Source organism: Octopus sinensis, linkage group LG17, assembly GCF_006345805.1.
Source record: "Octopus sinensis linkage group LG17, ASM634580v1, whole genome shotgun sequence".
Taxonomy (NCBI): domain Eukaryota; kingdom Metazoa; phylum Mollusca; class Cephalopoda; order Octopoda; family Octopodidae; genus Octopus; species Octopus sinensis.
The window spans coordinates 14,997,172-15,016,965 of record NC_043013.1 but is presented as its reverse complement, the minus strand read 5'-3'; the positions used below and the strand labels follow the sequence as shown (position 1 = coordinate 15,016,965).

At 38.9% G+C, this 19,794-nt stretch overlaps 1 protein-coding gene, 1 long non-coding RNA gene and 1 other non-coding gene across 5 annotated transcripts in view; 1 reads left to right on the top strand and 2 right to left on the bottom strand.

The window, feature by feature from the left end:
- The window catches only part of LOC115220984 (rotatin), an 84,936-nt gene that overhangs the window by 33,686 nt on the left and 31,456 nt on the right, over positions 1-19,794 (top strand). For all 3 annotated transcript variants that reach the window (XM_029791200.2, XM_029791201.2, XM_036510364.1), the window contains exons 22-30: positions 333-398; positions 1,268-1,465; positions 2,734-2,961; positions 11,220-11,438; positions 12,933-13,004; positions 15,547-15,681; positions 16,366-16,441; positions 17,429-17,557; positions 18,843-18,944. In XM_029791200.2, the coding sequence (XP_029647060.1) occupies positions 333-398; positions 1,268-1,465; positions 2,734-2,961; positions 11,220-11,438; positions 12,933-13,004; positions 15,547-15,681; positions 16,366-16,441; positions 17,429-17,557; positions 18,843-18,944 (1,225 nt within the window). The remainder of the gene's footprint in view (positions 1-332; positions 399-1,267; positions 1,466-2,733; positions 2,962-11,219; positions 11,439-12,932; positions 13,005-15,546; positions 15,682-16,365; positions 16,442-17,428; positions 17,558-18,842; positions 18,945-19,794) is intronic.
- Positions 1,686-19,432, bottom strand: LOC118766718. The gene is made up of 3 exons (XR_005002626.1): positions 19,422-19,432; positions 9,454-9,460; positions 1,686-1,900 (listed from the first exon to the last, which is right to left on the bottom strand). It is a non-coding gene; the product is annotated as an uncharacterized LOC118766718 (long non-coding RNA).
- Trnat-ugu lies at positions 5,497-5,569 on the bottom strand. The gene has a single exon. It is a non-coding gene; the product is annotated as a tRNA-Thr (tRNA).

The window sequence follows — 19,794 nt, the reverse complement described above, 5'->3', positions numbered from 1 at the left end:
AAATCGAGGGGCTTGTATATAAACAACACATTATTGGTTACTATGGGCCTAGAAGACAAGCCTTGTCCTGGAGATCTGTAGAGTTCAACAAGGATTTCCTGCAAACCCTGGTGGAACAAAATCCCATCATAACTGTTGAAGACCTAGCAGAGAAGTTTGGATTTGGGCGTTTTGCTCATATATATATATAGATTTGTACATCTACATATGTGTCTGCTGTATATTGTTTCTCTCTAATTGAGATACTTGGCAGGCAGCCTACTGTCTTGATGATGTTTGTGTGTGTATGTATGTATATTTGTATATAAAATCTGTTTAAAATCTAATTTCAGTTGTAAATCACCAGATGACAAAACAAAGTTCATCAAGTTTTCGATGCCTTATTTTGTGTGTAAGAGGTGTGTATTCTCTCTTTATATATTAAAAGTTGTATATAATGTTTATGTATATATTATATTGTGTGGAAAAGGTATGTATATACTGATTATATATTTATATTGTATAAAAAGTGTGTATATTTTTATATATTTATATATTGTGTGTAAAAGGTGTGTATATACTGTTTATATATTTATATTGTATAAAAAGTGTGTATATTTTTATATATTTATATATTGTGTAAAAGGTATGTATATACTGTTTATATATATATATTGTATAAAAAGTGTGTATATTTTTATATATTTATATATTGTGTGTAAAAGGTATGTATATACTGTTTATATATTTATATTGTATAAAAAGTGTGTATATTTTTATATATTTATATATTGTGTGTAAAAGGTATGTATATACTGTTTATATATTTATATTGTATAAAAAGTGTGTATATTTTTATATATTTATATCTTGTCTGTAAAAGATGTGTAAAATGCCCTCGTGGTGGTGCCACTTAAAATTGCACTTGTGCTGCATAAAAGCACTTGTGCTGGTGGCATGTAAAAAGCACCCAGCACACTCTGTAAAGTGGCATCCAGCTGTAGAAACCATGCCAAAACAGACAATGGGAGTTTGGCCAACTCCTGTCAACCCATCCAATCCTTGCCAGCATGGAAAACAGATGTTAAACGATGATGATGATGACTCTGATAGTATAACTCTTATATAGTACTCTCTTAATGTAGTCCCTCTTACTCAGTACTCCCACAAGATACTCCTTACAATTTACTCCATTTGTAAAATTTACCAATTTTTATTTTACTAACAACTGTCATTAAACTGAGCTACTCTACAAAATATTTTTATGGGCTTTTCCTCAATTTTTCAGATACAACTTCCCATACAAACCTCCTATACATCCTCAGAGTACCTCCATTTATTCTTCGGAATATTCCACTTTAGATCCACTCACGCCATCTCTCAAAGAAATGATTCGCTTTGCTTGGAACTTTGCCTGGCATCATGGTATCAATGGCCTTGTACAATTTGGACAGACTTCATCCACATCATCAGAAACAGTTGTTGAGTAAGTAATCTCTATTTTCAGACTTATTCCTCTCATTCACTTCTTTATTTTGTTTCATTCATTTGAAATGTCTGCAGGCATCCCTCAATTTATGTCATTTTGAAGTTACATCTTTTTTGACTTTACATTGTTTTTATGAAGTCAGTTTATTTGATTTTATGTCAGTCTCAGCAAACATTTGTAGCAAGTCATAAAAAGCCGCAGTATGACATAATGGTTGTTTGCCCGAACAAGTATAATTGTTGGTATCCCATTGTTTAAAATTACTGCCCATATATGAATTCTAAACTTTCGTCAAAGAAATCTTTCACAAAATACGTTTCTTACTATTCAGATATGAGCAGTTATAAAAACCCTGACTTTTGGGAAATTATTCAGTGTTTGTAGGATGTTACTAAACTCCATGACACTCACAATAGTAATTGTATGATGTTACTAAATATTGGCTATTTATATGCCATATCTATGATAAAAATCCAACAAGACTTATTTGAATTGTTGTGAACTCTAGTAGTTAGTATAGTATAGTAGCATCCGTGCTAGTGGGGTGCAAAGAGCACCATATGAGTGTGATCGTTAACAGAGCAGCTAATCGAGTATGATCATTACCAGCATCGCCTTACTGGCACTTATGCGTGTGCTAGTAGGGTGCCATGAACATCATCCGAGCGTGATCGTTGCCAGAGCAGCCAACTGGCTTCCGTACCCGTGGCACATAAAAGGGCACCATTCGAGCAGATCGTTACCAACGTCGCTTCACTGGCACCTGTGCCGGTGGCACGTGTAAAAAGTTTCGAGCGAGGTAACTGCAGTACCCCTTGACTGGCCCCTGTGCAGGTGGCACGTAAAAAGCACCCACTACACTCTCGGAGTGGTTGGCATTAGGAAGGGCATCCAACTGTAGAAACTCTGCCAGATCAAGACTGGAGCCTGGTGCAACCATCTGGTTGCCAGCCTTCAGTCAAAACCGTCCAACCCATGCTAGCATGGAAAATGAACACTAACTGATGATGATGATGATTAGCTAGTGTGAACTTTAAGTCATAATTCTCTACGACAAAACGACTTTACTTCCCAATTGTACTATAAATGCTAAATGTACATAAATAAACAGTAACTTCAAGCCTTGTTTGGGACAAAAATGTATTAACCCCACCACCAAAAAAAATACCTATCACCACATCAATACTAAATTTATATTGCTGTACACAGGATGTATATTCTGTCATATGCTGTGTTCCATAATGTACCATCAATCTTCTTTTCAGGTATCCTAAACATTTGGAATTAAGTTCTACAGACTTTCTAATTATCAAAACCAGTCATTTACCCACTGGCCTTCAAGAGGCTGTCCAAGCTATTTCCACTGCCACGAATCATTTTGCTGTCAATTCAGCTTTAAATGTGCTCCATCTTTACATGGTAATGCCAGGAAACTGCCAAAATATCTCCTGCAAGACTTTACACCAACTCAAGTGGAACGAAGCATTATCTCGGTGAGTTCAGTAATAATTACATTATTTCAGCCTCACATATGCATTGGGTTTCTTTGCTATTCCCCTCTGCCAGCAAACATAATCATTGCAAGATGAAATAGGTTTAAGGAAGTATATTAGTTTCACATTTTGGCACAACGCCAGTAATTTCGGGACAGGGGTAGTGAGTTGATTAAATAGACCCCAGTTCTCAACCGGTACTTATTTTATTGACACTGAAAAGATGAAAGGCTAAGTCGGCCTTCGTGGGATTTGAACTCAGAATGTAAAGACGGATAAAATACTGCTAAGCATTTTGCTTGGTGTGCTAATGACTCTGCCACCTCACCCCCTTATGTTTAAACCTAGCTGTGTGATTAAGAAGTTCACTTTGCAACCACATTGTTTCAGTCTCACTGTGTGACATCTTAGGCAAGTGTCTTCTACTTAACTTTTGGCCAACCAAAGCCTTGTGAGTGAATTCGGTTGACAGAAACTAAAAAGAAGTTTGTTGTATCTATGTGTGTCCTTGTCATTAAATTTGTGCTGACTGTAAAGAAACTTTGCTGTCATACAAGTGGTGACAAGAGGAAGGAAAATATTACCTTACTTGGAAACAGGTGAGGGTTGGTGACAGGAAGGGCATCTGTATGTAGAAATTTTACCTCAGAGATTCTTGTCTTAACTGTGCAAGCATGGGAAAGTAGACATTAAAACAATGATAAATGAGGTGACAATAATGTTTAGTCCAGACTCAAAGATGTTCTACCCATCTCCATGCTGACTTTTATTCAGACGTGGTGAATTGTTGAAATCCCAAAGAATTTCTCTCAACACATGCCTATGCTGCTCTCCCACTGCTTCTGTGTGTGATCAGAGATGCACATATCGTCAGAGCCATGCTTAACTGATTACGATCAGGCAACTGACAAACAAATCTGCAATATTGAACAGAATATTTACTGTAGCCCATCTTTTACACCAAGACAAAACATGTACCTGATAACACTTTCAGTCAGTTAAGATCAGGAGCCATGAGAGCCACTGCTTGGTATTGCATCAGGGCATTTATTATTATTATTAAGGCAGTGAGCTGGCAGAATCATTAGCATGCTGGGCAAAATGCTTAGCGGTATTTCATCCATTTTTACATTCTGAGTTCAAATTCCGCCGAGGTCGACTTTGCCTTTCATATCCTTTTGGGGTCAACAAATTAAGTACCAGTGGAACACTGGGGTTGATGAAATTGACTAGTCCCCCACCCCAAATTTCAGGCCTTGTGCCTATAGCAGAAAGGATTATTATTATTATTATTATTATTATTTATTATTATTATTATTATGTCTGTTTTACATGCTGGCATGGGTTGGATGGTTTGACATGGAATTGGTCATCTGGGGTAGCTGTCCAGACTCCAATTGTCTGTTGTTGCATGGCTTCTACAGCTGGATGCCCTTCCTAACACTGGTCACTTTACTGAGTGTACTGGGTGCTTTTTATGTGCCACTGGCACTTGTAAAGGACAAGCATGTATATATGGATGGCAGTGATAACTGTGGGGCATGGCTGAGCACCACACTTGTTCTGGGATGTGCGGCCCATCACCTCTTCCCCTCCGTCTTCCACTGCTTTGCTCCGTCCACCTTTTTCTTTTCCATTCTCATCTCTCTTGCTTCCTGTTTCTTTGTATCTATGAATCTTTCAAATTTAAGAAACTGTTTTAATTGGTTAAGGGGAAAAAAAACATTGTTGAAGTATAATATAATGAAATTATTGTATATGGTGCTCAGGTGCACCACAACTTGTCAAAAAGTGCGTATAAAGTATATGCAGTAATGTACAAATGTCTGGAAAGTGAACAGTGTACTAGTCAGATACATGTTTGTGTGTGTATGGAGGGGGGAAAATCAGGTGTAGTGTTGGCGAATCTCAGGAAGCATGGAAATTTTGAAGGATGCAGTGCTTTGACAACTAACAACTGATGCCGGCAGTCTGTTCCATGCTTCAGCAACTCTTAGCGTGAAAAAATGTTCTGAAAGTCATGGGAGCTGTGCTGTTTTCTGACTTTGTAAACATGACATGTCCATGGGTGTTTGAAAAGGTGCTCAGAGTTATTGTTTGTAAGATGGTTAATGATTTTATGGGTGTCTGCCAAGTCAGCTGCAAGACATCGGAGTTTCAATGTGTCCATGCCCAGGACAGTAAGGCATTCAGAATATGGTAAATGCCATATGTGTGATATGGCTTCTGTCCTAGCTGTACCCTCCCATGCCAGGTCATGCTCTCAAACTATAATTTTATGGGTGTCTGCCAAGTCAGCTGCAAGACATCGGAGTTTCAATGTGTCCATGCCCAGGGAGTAAGGCATTCAGAATATGGCAAATGCCATATGTGTGATATGGCTTCTGTCCTAGCTGTAACTCTCCATGCCAGGTCATGCTCTCAAATCTATAGTTTATGTATAATTAAACAATAGCTAACAGACGAATCGTGTAAAACCTCGACGAGCTGAAATGACCTTTAAAAAAAGTATTGGAGCGAAGTATGTTGTGTACCAGCCCCCAGGGAGGATCGAACTCCCGACCCCTGGTTTACAAGACCAGTGCTCTAACCACTGAGCTATGGAGGCAGTCACAAAATCAGCCTAGAAAATACTGTATATAGCCGCACGCCGTGTTTCCGTGACCATCAAAGCAGGTGGTTTGGGTTCGATCTTAATTGGGGTCGAGTTTTTCACGCTGGCCTGTCCGTCGAGGGACGTATATTGAAGAGAGACGAGCCATCTTAGCCATGTCAGTGCAAATGCGTGTGTGTGTGTGAGGGAGAACTCTTTAATGTAAGGGGAGAGAAGTGGATATTGTTATTCATTGAGTATATCAGTTCTGCCAGTAACAGTTTACGGCGCAAGCACTGCTCCCTGCCATTAAACACTTCCGCCAGATTCATTCATGAAAACTTTTGTGTTGTTGTTTTGGTTTCAGGCAATCGGCAGTTAAATATATTCAGTGTTTGTGTGTGTGTTTCATGTCACGCAAGTGTATCCAAACTATTGTGTGTTGTGTGTCACGCGCACGCACAGCTCCCAACACTTCACACCAATTGCCAAAATAAGCGATCCTCGCAGACTATGATCCACAAACTTTTCCACTTTACAGAATGAAGACAACCCAGAATAACGAGACTATATATATATATATATATATATATATATATATATATATATATATATATATATATACACACACACATATATACATACATATATATATGTTACTACTTAAGAAGAGTGGCCCGGTGCGCGTACTCGCGCATACCACACTAGCTAGTCGTGACTAGTCGATCCTTAATTTGTGTTTTTGGTGTTTATTTACATTGTTTTAAAAAAAATTATTTACTTAGTGTAAAAAAAATAATTGGCGAATTTCGCATTCGTAGCTCAGATTTCGTCGATTTCCGTAAAAACCTTTTATTTTTTACATAAGTAATGAAGCGAAAGAGACTAAGAGGAAGCAATTTTATGACGAGGGAAGTTTGTCTTTGAAGTTACCGTCTAGGGGAAGCATTGATGTACATTGTGTGTGTGTGTGTGTTTGATGGGGTGTGGGAGACAGTATGTTGTGTAAGTGAAGTGCTTCTGTTAGTGTGTGCGAAGAGACAGAGAGAGTAATTGTGAAAGAGAGAGATACTGATTTTTTACTCGGTGTATGTGTATATGTATGTATGCATGTATGTGTGTGTGTGTGTGTGTGTGTGTATGTATCTGTGTATGTGTGGTGTGTGTATGTGTGTATGTATGTATGGTCGATTCAGTGTAATTTTTACTCGTGTATGTGTATATGTATGTCTGCATGTATGTGTGTGTGTGTATGTACTATGTGTGTGTTGTGTGTAAGTATGTGTGTGTGTATGTAATGTAGTATGTGTGTGTGTATGTATCTATGTATGTGTGTGTGTGTATGTATGTATGTTTGGCCGATTCATCGTAATTTTTTACTCGGTGTATGTGTATATGTTTCTGTCTCTTCGCACACTAACAAAGCACTCACTTACACAACATACTGTCTGTCTCCCACACCCCATCAAACACACACAGGCCGACTTCAAGAGAAACCTTCTCGTCGTAAAATCGCTTCCTCTTAGTCTCTTTCGCTCTCATTACTTATGTAAAAAAATAAAGTTTTTTACGGAAATCGACGGAAATCTGTGCTACTACAACCGAAACTATGCCAAATAATTTATTTTGTGTTTTATTTACTTTGCTAGGTAGTCGTTGTAGGATCGACTAGCTAGCGCGGATGCGCGAGTGCGCGCACCGGGACCACTCTTCTTAAGTAGTACCTATAACTATGAACTATTATATATACCAGCTTTTATAGTTCTATGCTTTCATAACTCTCTCGCGCGCGCGCACAGATAGACAGACAGACAGATCGATCGATCAGTCCGTTCTCTCTATATAAGTATATATACCTGTGTATATAGCTCCCCGTTTCTATTTCTTTCTCTCTTTTCTCTCTCTCAAGTATGTGTATTGTGAGTGTGTGTTGGGGAGAGCAACAATTTATACAATCGACTTAATACTACCCTTGTTCACAATACATTTACACCGTCAAACGAAATTAAAACAAAATTGAACTCCCCAAATAAGACAGGTTTCGTTCGACCGCCACACTAAATTTCATTCATCAAATTTCACAACTTTCGGAACAACCTTTAGTCTTTGCTCAACTTTTACAAAGAATCTTCTTAAACTCTCATTAAAAAAAAATCAGTTGTTTCCAGGGAGTTTAGTATTCTTTTAATTACTCACAGCTTTCAGTCATTTGTCTACGGCCATGTTGGGGCACCGTAACGATCCCACCCGCAAATTACTTATTTCAATTTTACCGATCCGTATTTGTTACGGGAAATACAGCACGTGTAACTCAATTGATGTTTACATAACTTTATACAGGGACTTGGGTAGAGACTCACATTAGCTATAAATACGACGATCGTCTGCTAAATTACCTCGCCCACAAGGTTTACTCGGGACTATAGAAGAAGATACTTGTTCAAGTAGCTTCGTCGAGGTATCGAACTTGGCTTATATATTTGGATTTGCATAGAGAACTTCTCAACCACACAACCGCGTTTGGGCCTATTTTGTATGTGCTTTGCCTGTTTGGTGGTAGGCTGCAAACTAGCGTGGTGGGCATGTCTCCGTTAAAGTACCAGATGTTATCACACCTGAACGTTATAGACAGGTGAAACAGTCTGCCCCAAATTACATTGAGGAGCGATGAGCATCGATATTTTGCCATTTTTGCGGCCTACCAACATCACATACCTGAAACGAATTGGAGTCGAACTTACTGTATGCAAGTAGTGTAAAAACCATTTGCTGGTTCCCCCTACGATGCATATATAGAATAAATGTCTATTTTCTCTGCTTGCTAATGTTGGATGGTTTTACAGGATCCAGTGAGCTAGAAGACTGTCAAGTTTCAGTATCAATTTTGGCATGGTCTCTATGGTTGGATACCCTTCCTAACATCAACCACATTTACAGACTGTACTGGGTACTTTTTTCATGCAACTGACAATAGTGAAATTGGCATATAACTCACAAATCAAAGGAAAATACCACTCAATTGAGCAGAGTTGTAGCAGAGATGGGGTAGGCTGAAGTATGATAGAGGGACAAGCGCAGATGTCTTGCTGTACAAGAGATACATGACTACCTCATATAATTATAAAGGTGGGATTTGCTGGAAAGAAGGCAATGATGGTGGTGACAAAGTATCAGGACATACTCTCAAGATAGAAGAAGGTGGGTATAAAAGAGAATACACACTGAAGATCAAGAATGGTGGTGGTGAGATAGGTTCATAAGAGTGTGAGAGGAGAGTGGCAGATGGTTAAAGGTAAGAGTAGAGGAGAATGTAGTGAATAGAACATGGGTGGAGGTGTGGTCTGTGGTAAATATCAGTAAGGTGGTGGGGTGTATGAAAGAAATAGAAGTGTCCCAGGAAGCAATAGGTAATAAGTGGCAGTACAGGATGGATGGAAACCATCAGTATAATAAGCCTTTGTTGATTGATGAGAAAATATGGAGATGGTGTGTGAGAGTATGAGAGTGTCAGGAGCAGGCAAGGAGAGGAATTCAGTGAGAGAAGGAATCTCAGAGAAGAGGTACCTAAGGGTGGCTAAAGTGAGTGGGGGAACAAATAAGAGTCTGGGTGAATCTGCCCCAATAAACTCTGTCCGACCCATGCAGTCATGGAAGAATGGATGTTAGAATGACAACGATAATGATAATATATTTATGTATATGTGGGTGTGTATGTGTAATATGTGTGTGAATGTATGTATGTATGTATGTATATATATGTATATATATATGTATATATATTATATACACTACATGTGGAGGCGCAATGGCCTAGTGGTTAGGGCAGCGGACTCGCGGTCGGAGGATCGCGGTTTCGATTCCCAGACCGGGCGTTGTGTGTGTTTATTGAGCGAAAACACCTAAAAGCTACACGAGGCTCCGGCAGGGGGTGGTGATCCCTGCTGTACTCTTTCACCACTCTTTCTCTCACTCTTTCGTCTGTTGGCCTGCTCGCTTAGCCAGCGGGGTGGCGTCGTTCGAAAGCTAAAACAATGCGAACGCATTGTAACCAGCGATGTGTAGCAACATCTGATGGTCAGTCACGTGATCACGTGATATATATACTACATATGTGGAAAATCAGTGTGTGTTTGTTTGTGGCGTTGTTAGCTAACTCCTCCTACATTGTTTTACTGATTTTGATGAAACTTAACACGTGACTAGAATTCATGTCTGGAAGCCTTGTGACATACTTAGATTGTTGAAACAATCAATAATATGGCCCCTGGAAGGGACCTTTATATCTACTTCATATAGCCAATTTTTTAAACATCCAAGGGAATTAACCCATAGCACCTGTACAATACTTTTTTAAACACTCAAGGGAAATAAACAATTTCATTGTTTACGTTCGATTACTTTGAATATTGATTTTTTGTGTCTCCTATTTCTAATTTTTGCAGACAATATCAATTTTATACTTTATTTGACATGTGAGTAGAGCTCATGTCGGGAAACCTTCTGACATACTTAGATTGTTGAAAAAAAAAATCGATAATAGTGCCCTTTCAATGGATCCTTCTATCTACTACATATTACTAATATTTTATTTAAACAACTCAAGGGAAATAACACATACCACCTGCAGATTTTAACGAAGTGATCAATATTTCTTTCTCACGATCAGCCAACCAAATTCTACATTTCACTACTCACTGTTTTGAACTGCTAAAAATTATTGCACTTCTTTAATTTGAATCTTAAACATTGAAGACTTCATTCATACATTTCTATACATAAATACTTTTTTTTAAATCCTTTACTCAGATAATTCTGCATTTTTACAGTTACACTTTTTCCAAAACAGTAGATAAATTTTTTCTTCCACAATGTATTTGTAATGGCTTCATGCCTCGATTACCAAATTTCACTTAACACTTCAACAGCTCTTTTCTCACAGTAAGATAATAGTTTTTCTGTGAATGACAGCAGTTATCCATTTCTCAGATGCCTTCGCTAAGCAAAGTAATGTCTTTGCCCCTCGCCAACCTCTGACAACCTCTCTCTCACCAACCTCTGACAATCTTTCTCGCCAACCTTCGAAAACCTCTCTCGCCAAACTCCAACAATCTCTCCATCGTCCAGCTGACAGTTTTTTGTACTTTTTCGTGGCGGAAAATACACCTTTTGTGGCAGTTATAATGAAATTGCTTTCTTATATCAGAGTAATAAGGCATTTCAATAGAACATCTTTACCCCCGGGAATTTCTGGGTACACCAGCTAGTATATATATATGTATCTATGTACTGCAATAACTTGGGATTTAAGGACTCTCGGCTATTTAATACCTTGCCAAAACATCCAAGGGACTTACATGGAGTATGGGTAGATGTTTTCAAGAAACAACTTGACTTCCTGCTGTTCAGTCTCAGACGAACTGATATCGCAATAAGAAACTCAAAAGAGGGCAGCAGTGTCAAATTCTCTCCTTCACCAGAAACCAATTGCATAAGAATGGCCATTGGAAAAGTGATGACACTGATGGTGCTCCATCATGACCACAACCTTTGAACTGAAATGCATAAAAATAAAAAAGACTAAATGAATATGTATATATATGTTTTTGCAAAAAATTTACAATAAAACACTAAACACCAGTATGTTTTTTCTGTTTTTTCTTCCCAGATTTCTACAAGTTGTACCATCAAGTCCTCCTGACCAGTGGTTGTTGTGTGAAGTATTGTATTTCATTGGTTCTGTCTTCAAGCTCAGTGGCACTGTTCCTTTACACATCCTACAGTGGTTGGCAAATATTGTATATAATCCTAAGGCAGCACTGTATAACCTTCTCCACAGAACTGAGGGAATCCATGATGTCACAGAGAGCATGGCTGCCTTGAAAAAGTTACAAACCATTTCTATTTTTCTTTCTTTCTTATGTTTATTCCATTGAGGACATCTTTGCTTTTTATCCTTTGGGTGGGGGTGGGGTCAATATAATGAGTACTTGATGGTCACTGGGTTCAGTGTAATTGACTACTTCCTTACCTAGAATTCCTGAACTTGTACCAAAATTCAGAACCATTATTATTACCTCTGCCTTAGTGAAGGTGGAGGTGTTTTCAGTCGTGTTTGTTTGTCTGTGGACAAGATATCTCAAGAACCGCTGGATGGATTTGGATGAAACTTTGAGATGTTTGGCCTCATGACTGGCACAAACTGATTAGATTTTGGGATCAATCGGTTACTGGACAAGGATTCTCAATTATTTTTCCAGTTTTTTAAATTTAATTTTTGAGAGCAGTCGGGTTCATTTTTAGTATTCTCGTTTGTGAGAGCAGTTGAATTTATTTCAGATATTCTCATTTTAAAAACCATCTCTGGCTGATCATTGAGAGGACATTCGTGTTACCTTGGTGAAGGTTTGTGCTCTCTGAGTGCTTTTGTTTTTATTAAGGCAGTGAGATGGCAATGTCATTAACACATTGGACAAAATGTTTACTGCTCTTTATGCTTTGTGTTTAAATGCTGCCAAGGTTAACTTTGCCTTTTATCTTTTGGGTTTGATAGAATAAGTATCAGAAAGTTGCTGGATGTCGATGTAATCAACTTGCTTCCTCCCCACAAAATTGCTAGCCTTGTCCCAAAATTTGAAATCATTATTACATTATTATTATTATTACTATGTTCTGAGTTGAAATTCTACTGGGGTCAATTTTGCCTTTAGGGCATCCAGCTGCTGAAACCATGCCAGAAGAGAGGACTGGAACCTGGTGCAGCTTACCAGCTCCTGTCAAATTGTCTAATCCAGCAAAGAAAATGGATGTTAATGATGATGATGATGGTGATGATGATGATGATGATGATACTCTTGGGTCAATACTCTTGGGTCAAGAGTTGAGGTCACATATAATTAGACTGACCTCTTCTCAAAACTACTGGCTTTCTACCAAAATCAAAGACAATTTGAAAGTGGTTAACGGTCAGAACCACCAGAACACAAAATAAAATAACTTGTGGTATTTGTTTTGACATTCTACATACCAATTTCAAATCTTAGTCCACTCAAAAGGTTTGGTTGGCCTAGTGGCTATTAGAAGACATTTGCTCAGGGTGCCATGTAGTGGGACTGAACCCAAGAACTACATGGTTTGGAAGCAAGTTTCACAGCTACCTACACCTATTGCCATGTCTGTAAGAACGTTCCTATTGATTCCTCTACCTTCACCATTGCCATCCCCTTTCTTTTACAGTCTCTCAGAATCCATTCTGTTGACTTTTACATTCACCTCTTGTCACTTGTCCTCTGGAGGGGTCCAGCCCAAACCTATCCAGTGGTTGTATTTTGTTCCCTATATTTGTTATGACTGTCACAACACGTTCTCTCTCTACTTGCAGATCGTTGGAAAAGGAAGTTATCAATGTTATCACCTGCTTTCTCTCTCATCAGCCTTATGTTTTACATAGCAAGTAAGTATTACTTCCATATGCTTGTGTACATTTGGTGGTGAGGTCCTACTCAATAGTGGTTGAGGACTTGTTTTGATCTTTGTGTATGTGTGTGTACCTTGTTAACTGAGTTCATTTATGTGATTACTAATGTCAATTCTATGTCTGTCTGTCACCGCATCGACTCCGCAGGCAATCGCGTTTTTCGACCTTTTATTGCGCACATTTTGTTTCAATTTTTGTACACAAGGTGTGTGATGCACCCAACTGTCATTTGAGTATGTTTTCAAGGAAGAAATTGGCCCCTAGGGGCAGTTTCAACCTTATTTAAATTTCTATTTTTCATCTCGACTTTGAAAAATGTTGAGAAATTCATAGTGGAATGCTGGTCAAATTCGTTCATGGACCAGCTTCTCTCTAACCTTGAAATGCTAGGAGAAAAAAAAGAATAACTCCTGCACACATACACACTTAAATACAATTACAAACATGAAAAATACAAATAAATCAAATTCAAATCTGAGAGACTCGGTGAATGCTGCAACCACAATTGTTAACAGCCCTGTCACCACCACCACCAACAACAAAACGAAATCATAGCAAAGCTATTCACCGTGACCTCCACCAAAGACAGTACCGCCAACACCACTACTACAACTTAAACTGCTACAACTAACACCTCTACTACTGACAGTACCACGACCACCACCAAGGACAAAACAAATTTCACTGAAGTGATAAAACAAAAGAGAACAATTGTCAAATTCACTGCCCAACAAATAAACGACACAAAAGCACTTCTTAGTAAAGAAGGAGATAACTTACAGCTAAACATTCCAAAAACCATCTTAGAAAACACAAAGACAAAAAACAATCATTTATAAAATTATACCAAAAACAGAAAATGCACCACAACAGAAAATTGAAAAATGCCTTTGCCCTGTTTGGCCACACAAAGAATACGTAAACTAGTGGCACAAATACGGCACTGTCCAAGTCTGATTTCAGGATGAAAAACTGGTTAACTGGTTCTCAACACTGACTCTCCATACTGATGAGTTAATGATGATACCAACTTATCTAGGCCAGAGAGTGACAAAAGTCACAATAAAAAATATGCCTCCGGAAGTAGAGACACAATGGCTATTATTGGCCATATGTTTTGAAATGGAGGAAACCAACATCCTGGAAATTGCCATTTCAGAACAACAAAACTGGGTGGGTAAAACAAAATTACAACTACAATCCAACTGACAGAAGATTACAAACTGTATGTAGTGGTGGAGGGTGTGGCAGTGAAACACATTTAAAAAACAAATGTCCAACTGCTGCACAATAACAAGAGCAGCAACAACGACCACCACCACAACCAGAAAAATTCTGGAAAAAACCACAACTAGCATCAACACAAAAGACAAAAGAAACACGTCAACCAAACTCACCAGCACCAACAACTGAGAATACAACAGCAGCTGAAAAAACACTAACGGCAACAAAAGGAAGAACTAAAGAAACAAAAAACACAAAAGAAAATACAGACACTGATTCCCCTTCCCCTATATCACATACATCTCACACAAACAATCAATAACCAACACCAAGGAAAACAACAACACAACCATTTACACAAACATACATAGACACTTACAATATGCCGTTACCCTTCCTTCCGATTCCACAGAAATTTCGTCAGAAGACGAAAGCAGTGAGAAATGGCAAATAGCCAGAAAAGGAAGAAGGAAGAGGAGCAAAAAAAAGAACAAAAGCAAACACCGTGAGTGTCGTGTTGCTCTTGAGCAACTATGTCGTCCTGAGTCGACCTTGAGCGACTGCATCACAACCAAGGCATTCTATAGGGCATTAGTGGGGGCGGGGAACAACGACGATCTCGGGGCGAACCTGGGTGTCAACGAGGAATACCTGACCCACCTGTTCAAGACGCCTTTTGGGCCAGGACCTATGGACAACTTCGAGAGATCCCTATATATATATATATTAACCAACCACATGGTTCCGGGTTCAGTCCCACTGCGTGGCATCTTGGGCAAATGTCTCCTGCTATAGCCCCGGGCTGACCAATGCCTTGTGAGTGGATTTGGTAGACGGAAAACTGAAAGAAGCCTGTCGTATATATATATATATATATATATATCTATATATATATATATATATGTGTGTGTTTGTGTTTGTCCCCTAGCATTGCTTGACAACCGATGCTGGTTGTGTTTACATCCCCGTCACTTACGGTTCGGCAAAAAGAACCGATAGAATAAGTACTGGCTTACAAAAATAAGTCCTGGGGTCGATTTGCTCAACTAAAGGCGGTGCTCCAGCATGGCCGCAGTCAAATGACTGAAACAAGTAAAAGAGTAAAAAGAGAGAAAAGAGTATATATATATATATATATAATCATTACTGAGATAGTGTTTTTATTTCTTCTTTGTACAAAGAGGTAGCCTTGATTCACTTAGTTGTTCTCTTCATTAGTTATGTGAATGCCAATATAACTGCAAGAGGTAAAATACTTAGTTTACCTTTCTTTCTAATTATTTCTTTAAAATAGGTTAAAGATAGAACAGTTACGAGGAGATTTAACTGAAATGTTACTCATTCACCTAAATGTTGCTGAAGCTCCACATTTTTATAACTTAGCACCACTGCAAGCATCGTTACAGTGTCTGATGCATGTCACTGCAAGGTAAGTTGCATCTTTACTGACTTTACTGAGTTTCATATGATTGTGTCTCAATATAGCAGGGAGTATACCTTACTTTCTGGCATACAAGTTGATGTAGTATATAGTGTAAATAGTCAATTATTATCCCTGTCTTTTTTAATGCTGTTGTATTTCATATGGAATTTTTGGCTCCCCAAAGTCATTTTGGTGCATAAACCATCATCATCATCATCGTTTAACGTCCGTTTTCTATGCTAGCATGGGTTGGACGGTTCAACTGGGGTCTGGGAAGCCAGGAGGCTGCACCAGGCTCCAGTCTGATCTGGCAGTGTTTTTACAGCTGGATGCCCTTCCTAATGCCAACCACTCCGTGAGTGTAGTGGGTGCTTTTTACGTGCCACCTGCACAGGTGCCAGACGGGGCTGGCAAACGGTGCTTTTTACATGCCACCGGCACGGGGGCCGGGTGAGGCTGGCAATGTGCTTGTGCTCGACAATTAGTGTTGGTTTGTTTACATTCCTGTAACTTAGTAGTTTGGCAAAAAGAGGCAAATAGTATAAGCACCAGGACTTAAAAAAAAACAAAACAAAAAAAGATATAAGTACTGGGGTTGATTTAAGCCATGCCCCAGTATGGCCACAGTCCAATGACTGAAACTGATGAAATAAGATGAGTAATTCTGTCCGTTTTTGTTGACTGTTTCAGGCTTGGCTGGAGCGGAGAAATTAGTGAAACTGATGGAGTCAGTCTGACTTTGAAGCTTCTTGGTTGTTTGTTGGAGGTAAAATATTCACCTTTTACAAATTTATAGTTTCACAAATCACCACCACCACCATCATCTTCCTTGTGAACATCATCATCATCACTACCATCATCATCATCAATAACAACACCTTCTTCTTCGTCTTCTTTTTCTTCTTTGCCTCCTTCTTCGCCTCCTTCAACTCCTTCTTCTTCTTCGCCTCCTTCTTCTTCTTCTTCGCCTCCTTCTTCTTCTTCGCCTCCTTCTTCTTCTTCTTCGCCTCCTTCTTCTTCTTCTTCGCCTCCTCCTTCTTCTTCTTCTTCATCTCCTTCTTCTTCTTCGCACTCCCTCTTCTTATTCCTTTCCTTTTTTTCTCTTCTTCTTTTGCTTTTTTCTCGCCTCCTTCTTCTTCTTCTTCATCTCCTTCTTCTTCTTCGCCTCCTTCTTCTTCTTCGCCTCCTTCTTTCTTCTTCGCCTCCTTCTTCTTCTTCGCCTCCTTCTTCTTCTTCGCCTCCTTCTTCTTCTTCACCTTCTTCTTCTTCTTCACCTTCTTCTTTGCCTCCTTCTTCTTTGCCTCCTTCTTCTTTGCCTCCTTCTTCTTTGCCTCCTTCTTCTTTGCCTCCTTCTTCTTTGCCTCCTTCTTCTTCACCTCCTTCTTCTTCACCTCCTTCTTCTTCTTCACCTCCTTCTTCTTCTTCTTCTTCTTCACCTCTTCTTCTTCTTCGCCTTCTTCTTCTTCACCTCCTTCTTAATAATAATAATAATAATAATAATAATAATAATATAAGGGTTGAGCTGGCAGAAGTGTTAGCATGCAGAGCAAAATACTTAGCTGCATTTTGTCCATCTACAGTCTGAGTTCAGATTCAATCAATGTTGACTTTACCTTTCATTCTTTAGGGGCTTGATAAAATAAATATCAGTTGAGCACTAGGATTGATGTAATCGACTTTATCCCTTCTCCAGAATTGCTGGCTTTCTGCCAAAATTTGAAACCATCATTGTTGTTGTTTGTTTATTTCACAGATTATATCGGCTTTCCACATTGGTCGTGGTGGCACCGTGATGTCATACATGGGAAAAGGGGTGACGAAATCAGCCACTATGTGTCTCCAGCACCTTGCTTTAGAGATGGAAATATATTCAGAAAATGAGGTAGGCTTAGCGGCATTTCATCTGTTTTTATGTTCTGAGTTCAAATTTCACCAGGGTCAACTTTTCCTTTCTTCCTTTCGGGGTTGATGAAATAAGTAGCAGTTGAGCACTAGGGTCAATGTAATTGACTTAACCCTCCCCTGAAATTGCTGGCCTTGTGCCAAAATTTGAAACTATTATTATTAGGGTGAGAGCCAGAGTGGGTGATAAAGTGCTTAACCCATTAGCACCCATGATCCCTTTTTTTAGGACCAGAAGGATAATCCATCATATTTCTGCAACACCTGTATTTTTCTGAAACATCTTTAGTCAGTCATCAAGACTGGAGTGTCTTTCAAATATTATAACGACATTTTTTTTTATATAGTTAGTGTCAGATAAAGTTGTATAAAAAAAGATGTTTGGTAATAAATCAAATAAAAAAAATTGGGCACTAATGGGTTAAGCTTAGGCGAGTCTAACGACAATTGTCCCTGCTTATACTTGCGGAGCATAGGCAGAGATAATGAACAGAAGGACTACTTTTATGATATTCTTTTGCAGTTTGCAGGTTGCCTCAAAGACGAGTGACAATGATCTCCTCTTCGTAGATGGGGATTTCAATGGGCATGTCAAACAACAACCTGGTATCTTCCATAGTGTGCAGGGGGGGAGGCATGGATTTAGCTCCTGAAATGAAGAAGGAACAAGGCTACTAGAGTTCTGTGATGCAAACAACGAACTTCAAGAAGTGAGCCAGCCACCTGATAACCTACCAATCAGGGGCCTGTGTTAGCCAGATTGATTACATTCTCACCAAACAGAAGGATGCATGGTTGCACCTAAATACAAAGACCCTCTCTGATGAAGAATGTAAACCCGATCCCCCCTATATGCTGATGACCTTGCTCTTATAGCTTGAATCACTACCTGAACTAGAGAAGAATCAAAGGGCCTTAGAGTTAACCTTGCAAAAACAAAAAAGTAAGTAGGAAGGCAGACAAATCACAAATCCTTTTAGGTAGATGGCCCTGCTTGATCTGTAGAAAAAGTGTAGGTAGAAACTCCATAAGATGCACTTGATGTAAGCTTTGGACATGTTAAGAGGTGCAGCAATATCAGAGAAAAGTTAACAGGGAAAATAGCTTTTGTGTGTGGAAGGTGCACAAGTACAATAAGCACTGAAAATGTACTAAAATGTACATTATTTACATCTGTCGAATGTAAATAATGTAAATATTGTTATTTATTATATCCAACTAAAATAACTTAATTACAAGACAAATGTTAATTATTTCTCTCTTAGAAATGGCCAGAGCATTGGTTGTACATGAAGGAGCAGAACCGGCTTTTGATGGAAACTGGTTTAAATTGGTTGTTAACGCTGTGGGCCTACCGAGATCCTGAGGTATGTTACAGTAATAGACCACAGGAAGTTTTAATTCTTCACATCTCTATTATGTGTGTATGGGAAACTAGCAATAGATTTGTCTTTGCTTTATTATGTCTATCAAGTCTCATTGTTTCATATCAAAACCTTTTCTTAATCTACTAAAACAACATATTAAGACCATTTATTTGTAAAGAGACTCAATGTTTATTAAGGCTCTGTATTTAATTGTTAAAATTCAATGTTTGCTATTAAGAGTTATTCTGTGTTCATTTCACTGCCAGAGCAGCTGTCTAGCACGTAAAGTGCACCATTTGAGCGTGATTGTTGTCAGCGTCGCCTCACTGGCACTTGTGCCTGTGGCATGTGAGCAAAACATTCAAGCGAGGTTGTTGCCAGTGCTGCTGGACTGACTCCTGTGCAGTTGGCATGTAAAAAACACCATTTTCGAGCGTTGCCAGACTGGCCCTCATGCCGGTGGCACTTTAAAAGCACCCACTACACTCTCGGAGTGGTTGGCATTAGGAAGGGCATCCAGCTGTAGAAACTCTGCCAGATTAGATTGGAGTCTGGTGCAGCCGTCTGGTTCGTCCAGCACCCCTTTCCCACTTAGATGATGATGAGTAGGGATCATTTAGAGCTGTGGTTCTCATCGAGGGTCTATATGGAGACAGATAAGATTTTGTTGTTAAAATTTTTTGCATTAAATTGGTTATATTTCTACAATACTCAAAATAATTCGACAACTTTTTATCTAATTCCTAATAATATTTTAATTATGAAAATATAATAAGGAATTATTTTGCATGGTTAAGAGGGTCCATCTGAGTGAAACAGGAATAAAAGTGTCCATGGGTAAAAAATGGTT